The sequence below is a fragment of the Pterocles gutturalis genome, unplaced genomic scaffold (genome assembly GCF_000699245.1).
Source record: "Pterocles gutturalis isolate BGI_N339 unplaced genomic scaffold, ASM69924v1 scaffold46475, whole genome shotgun sequence".
In the NCBI taxonomy this organism is placed as follows: Eukaryota; Metazoa; Chordata; class Aves; order Pterocliformes; family Pteroclidae; genus Pterocles; species Pterocles gutturalis.
Window position 1 is genome coordinate 2301 of NW_010142497.1, and position 5671 is coordinate 7971.

General features: G+C 36.9%; 1 protein-coding gene across 1 annotated transcript; it reads right to left on the reverse strand.

Moving 5' to 3' along the window:
• Window positions 1–1194: 1194 nt before the first annotated feature.
• NDUFB5 (NADH dehydrogenase (ubiquinone) 1 beta subcomplex, 5, 16kDa) lies at window positions 1195–5275 on the reverse strand (the record flags this gene model as incomplete). Its single annotated transcript, XM_010084379.1, has 5 exons — window positions 1195–1438; window positions 2327–2433; window positions 3462–3523; window positions 4169–4235; window positions 5150–5275. Coding segments are annotated over 5 exons (483 nt in total), but the record flags the coding sequence as incomplete, so codon positions are not given.
• Window positions 5276–5671: the final 396 nt, after the last annotated feature.

Sequence of the window (5671 nt, forward strand, 5' to 3'; positions counted from 1 at the left end):
CTACTCTTACATCTGACAGCGCAGATAGCCATAGATTAAGGGAGCACTTGTGTCTTAATTCTGCCTTCTGGAAACACAGAAGATATCTGAGGTAATAAAATCAAAGCCTTGTTAAAATTCATGTTGAAGACTATTCTCCCCACAACTATTTGTCATGCAATTCTCCTTGTCACTAGATACATATGTAAAACAAGAAAGTTATGTGACAATGGTAGGTACCCCTCACTAAGAGCTTTCTGAAATATTACCATATTCCTGAACACTGCCTGTCTTTTCATCGATGAAGACCCTTTCTGCCACAAAGGGAGTATGTGGCTCTATTTTAGATATATTACCATATACAATAGGAAGCATATATCATAGCGAAAGTACTTGTTATGCTTTTAAACCTCATTTAGAAACAAACCATTAAAACAAACAAACAAACAAATAACCAGAGCAATGTAGAAAGATGTTCCAGAGAGACCACTTTTTGAATGATCTACACAGAGAAGTGTCCAGTTCTGAAAGATGCACAGAACTCAGTCATCTTTGGGGTTTAGGGGTTTTTTTGTTTGGTTGTTTTTTCTGTGTGTTTTTTTAAGAGTCTCTACGAGGTCTTTTACAGACACAGACTGTATAAGGAGGTGAGACTGCAAACAATGAAAAAGCAGACAAGCATAAATGAAAAAAGTTTAAAACTGGTGACAAAACTAATGAAGAAGCAGCATGGCTGATGCTCTCAGGGTGAAAGGTATTAACAGGTATCTCTTTAAAGAGAGAAACTTTTGAAATAATGCAAAGGAAATGGTAGCAGATGTTGAACAAGATGCAAGATGAGTTTGACTGCAAGTAATGAGAAAGAAAGTATTTTTCTGAAGTGGTAGATATAATCCTAATATTCCAAAGATCTGAAGGTATTTTTCTTACTTGGTTCATATCCCACAAATTATCTGACATGAGGCACTGTGAAAAAAAAAAAAAAGCCTTAGAGTTTCCTCTGCCTTTCGTTTAAAAGCTTTAAATACTAGAAATCACATGATGAAGACTAACATTACCAACCTTTTTCACATATATTATGTCACAAAGCCCATTCTACACTGATGTTCTGGAGAAAAGGAGTAATTGTTGGCAACCGACATAAGGCATTTTCTCTGATTAACAACCTGAACAGCTATACAAGCTTAAATGCCACAGTTTCTTTCAAATTATCGCAATCAACACAAACATTGTCTATTTTTATTAATATCCATCACTAATCAGCAGGATGTATATTACACAGCTCAGTCACAATTTGTCAGTATGCATTTAAGACCATGCATATTGTCTTAAAACTGTTTAATTGTCAGGTGTGGATTTCATAGAATTGTCAACAAGATTTTTATCAGGTGTTTCGTAATGATACCAAGGTCCATCTCCCCTGTGTCTCATCAGTCTGCGTGCATCCAACTCCAGCAGCCTAAAAAAAAAAAAAAAAAGAGGAACAGACACACTCAACATGAATTTTAATGGTTTTGATCATAGATGTATCAATGTTTAACATCAGGGTATTACTGACAACAGCAATGACTTTAGCATCTTGTGTTTACAGAGCTACAGTTTATAAATACTACTGAAACATAGGTAGTACCAAAATATGAAGGGTTCTACTAAACCACGAGGTATTACATCTTCTATTGAATTTTTTTTCAGCAAGTCATCTCACAAAAAAGAGTAATAAAACTACTTGTAGGAGTTCTGTCACAGGTTCCTGCCTAGTAAAGGACTAGACTGTTTTGATACAGCTTTCAACTAAAAATAAATAGGAGCAAGAAAATCAGAAGTAAATGTGATGGTAGAAGAAGCTATGCTGTCTTGGTCCCAATCGCAACAATTCATCAAACTCAAGACTTTCTTCCACCACCACCGTTTACTCTGAGTACGTCTAGAATAAACTCAGTACAACAATGTCCCTGCTGCCCACAAAATTTTCAACAGCAACCAGGAATATGAGCAGTCCTGCAAACTGTCATTTAGCTACTCAATTAAGCTATAAGCATTAGCAGAGGCAAGATGAGCTGTTAATTTCCTGGCTCAGGAACACACAGCTATACCTGTATAAATATGGACTGTTTTGAAGAGACACTGTTGTTTTACAAGACTGCCCTTGAATTGTTCCAGTTCTGGTTATTTTAATACTGAGAAGGCAGGGACTACAGATACCGTAACTTCCACGCTGGCACCAGCCAGTGCAGCAAGCACTCAGGGTCAAGTGATACACAGCATCCAACTCAGTATGTTAAGCAAAATAAAACAGGCAGCTACAGTATGTACCAGTATTGTAAAACACTTCAGCTGCGTAACGTACCTCAGTTCCTTTTTCTTCGCTTCAACATAAAGCAAAGCCATCTCTTTCTCATAGTCCTTTTCAGGGGCATCAAGGAGGTAACGAGCAATCCAGCGACTTATAGGGTGCTAGAAAATATAGAAGCAGAGATTATTCATGCAATTTCCAAGTAGAAATGTCACCATAACTACATTATATTACATGTTCCCCATGCTGAGAATATGTAATCAAAACTATGAGTGCTGCCATTCAAACCATAGTAATAAAAGTTAAAACCATGCTCAACTATTTGTAAGATCAGAACCCTAAAAAGCTGCTCTTTGGATATTTTTAATGCCAAAATAACCTGCAGAGGACTATTCTGTAGCAAAATTAAAAGTTAATGACAGACGTGATTTATTTGCTTTCTGTTGAAGTAAAGTTCCTTAAACTGCCACTGTAATCACAGAAATTAACTCCAAGCCTCTTACTGTCATCACTAACATTTTAGTTTTGCTTCCACACAGAGGTTATCTCACTAACAACCAAAGTCTAAATGAGCTGAAACAGTCAAAATAGTATTGCTGAATTCAATTACTTCCTATCAAAACCAAAAAAGTGCTTGGGAAGCCAGGGACTAATTTTAAGAAAATACAATGACATGACAAAAGTATAGTCTTGAATCCCTGATTATAAAAATCTTCAATTCTAGACAGAAGAGCATGTGCAATGTTGGACTTTGAAACAATGCCAGCAAACAATACAAAAGAAAGTAATGCCACTTTAAACTCCAGTATCTTAAGATGTTGTAGTTCCAGAGCAAGAAACAAAGACAAGAACTGCATGGTAAAAATAAAGAGAACAGAAGACTGTTTGTACTACGTAGGAATATTATAAAAGAATTCTTGGCATATAGCTTCAGCATTCTACTTGCATAAAGTTACAGATCATTTGCATCTACTTGTGTCGATAAACAGATTTCCTACAGCAACACACATTCTCCATTAAGTTGAAAAAAACCCAACGTTTACCAAAATCATAATTACACAATTCAAGTTCTACTACATTGCTACCCAGTGGCAATCCTCATTATCACACTCCACAGATTTTACTCCCAAAACTAGTATTGAGAGGAAGGCTGTCCATAACATGTCACCCTTTTACGTGTTACACTCACTTTGTAGTATTCCCAGTACTCTGGAACGTAACCTTCAGGAATCTCTGCAAGTTCAGCTTCACCTGACAAGGAAAGGAGGGGAGGAATATTTCATACAAGTTATTTTTTTTTAAAGTACCTTGTATTCTGCCTTTCACATTAAGAAAAGATAATTTTTCACATGGAGAGTACTTAATCCCTCAATTTGAGGTCTAGTCAGAAAAATTTGACTTGTAATTTTTCCAGACTTTTCACACTGCCCTTTAAAGTGTACGAGCTGAAAGCATGTTTTTTTCATAATCTATTACATTAATTCCATATGATTACAGTAGTAGATTTAAACATGTATTGCCAAGCAGAATTTTGGCTTTTCTGCTGGATAAAAAGTGACAGTCACAGTGTATGCAGCTTTCTGAAACAAGTATGTAAACTGAGGTAATAGGAACTCCTAATTTGAATATCGAAGAACTTTTCACTAAACCTTGCCGCTGTTTTAAAGACTGTCAAAAGATGGATTTTTTCTGGTTTTATGTGGAAAGCTTTTTCAAAAAAAGCAACAAAAGCAACTGGGAACATCTTTATGTACTTATACAATATTGCCGTAACTGTTTTAACTATTTCATGGTCTTCCGAAGAGCAAGCCTTAAAAGATCTTTATCTATCAAGCATGCTTAGTTTCCATTTAATAATTTTGACTGCTTACTTAGTTTCATCATGACAGCACTCACCAATGAAGATGTTGACATATGTTATGAACAGTGCTACTGGTATTCCCGTCAAAAATACATAGAATCTCTGTATAGGGGATAAAAAGAAACAGTATGGGAAACTCAGAAGCCTGACCAAATTTAGATTAAGTTAGTCTCAAAATAATGTAACAGCCAATAATTCCAATAGATTTGCATTCATAGGTTAGATAGGAATGTTGCACATAAAGACATACTGCTGCTTAAAATGAGTTAATTAACAAACTAGAATAGAGAAACACGGATGCTGTGTCAGTCCATGAGCCTGTTTAGTTCAGCTTTCCATCTCCCAGCGTGGTCAGTCTCTGCAGAAGCAGACAGTAATGCTCTCCCTGAACGCTGTCTCAGCATCTTGTGATGACTGGCTTCAGCATTTAACTGCGATGGGGCACTAACACCAATGCAATACAATCCAACACGAATACAACCACTGCTGGCTTTGGTACCTCTGGAAGACAGATAAAGGACGCCTGATCACATGAAAGAGTTGTATCAGGTTGGCTGTTACCTGCTGTAATAGGCTTCATCCGAAACCTAGCTTTTCAGGGGTCGAACTCAGGTCAGGCGTCCTAAGTCTAAATCTCTGGTGTTAGTGGTTTAGGTAATTGAAGGCAAACCCTGCAGGAAAGTAACCTAATATGTTTTAAAAAGGAGGATGGAGTAGAAAGCATTTGTAGGTTGTGTATATATATGAGATGCTACCACAGCATTAATTTAAGCACCTATCACAATCTTTGCCATTTAGCTGATCTTTTATCTTTGCATTTCTTCTGGCCCCAATTTTACACGTGACAAAAAATTCTTTAGGAGGTGTACTGGAAATTCTTGTTTATGTGAATAGTACCAATCACATTTTAGATGCATTCACGTAAACAATAAAAAAAAAAAATGTATTTCAGACACTGTTAGACCATTTGCAAGGCATGTGTTATACTGAATGTAATAAATTTGTTTTTAACTCACCAACAAGTTCAGAAATCGAGTATCATAAAAACTCGTTGCCTTGATAATAAACATTCTCTTCCCATGGTCACTGCTGTGTCGTACAGGAGCTGAAAATCGAACCACAGTATTACGGTTTTTTTCTCCCTTTGGTGATTGTGCCAGGATAAGGTCAACAACGGCAGTGGAAAAAAAAAAAAAGCAGCTCACAGCAGTGGCTGGGTAGTTACGAGCTGGTTTTCTGGAGGATATCAATATTCCTAAAAGCCTGCCTGAACTCATTTCCTATTTTTCTAGAATAGGTTTTTTCCTAACTTTGGGCATAGATCTATTTCTACCTGAAAATCCCAACAAATAAATCCCTGAATGTCATTATACAGGGCCAAGTAAATTCACAGATTGGTATGTTAGGCTTGCTGACAATTTTGATCCACGTTCTCCTTAAGAAATATAATTTCTCAGAAGAACAGAGACACATCTCACACCCTCCAGCAATTTCCCCAGGTTCCCCACACCCGCTCAGCCAACCCGAGCGGCAGCGAC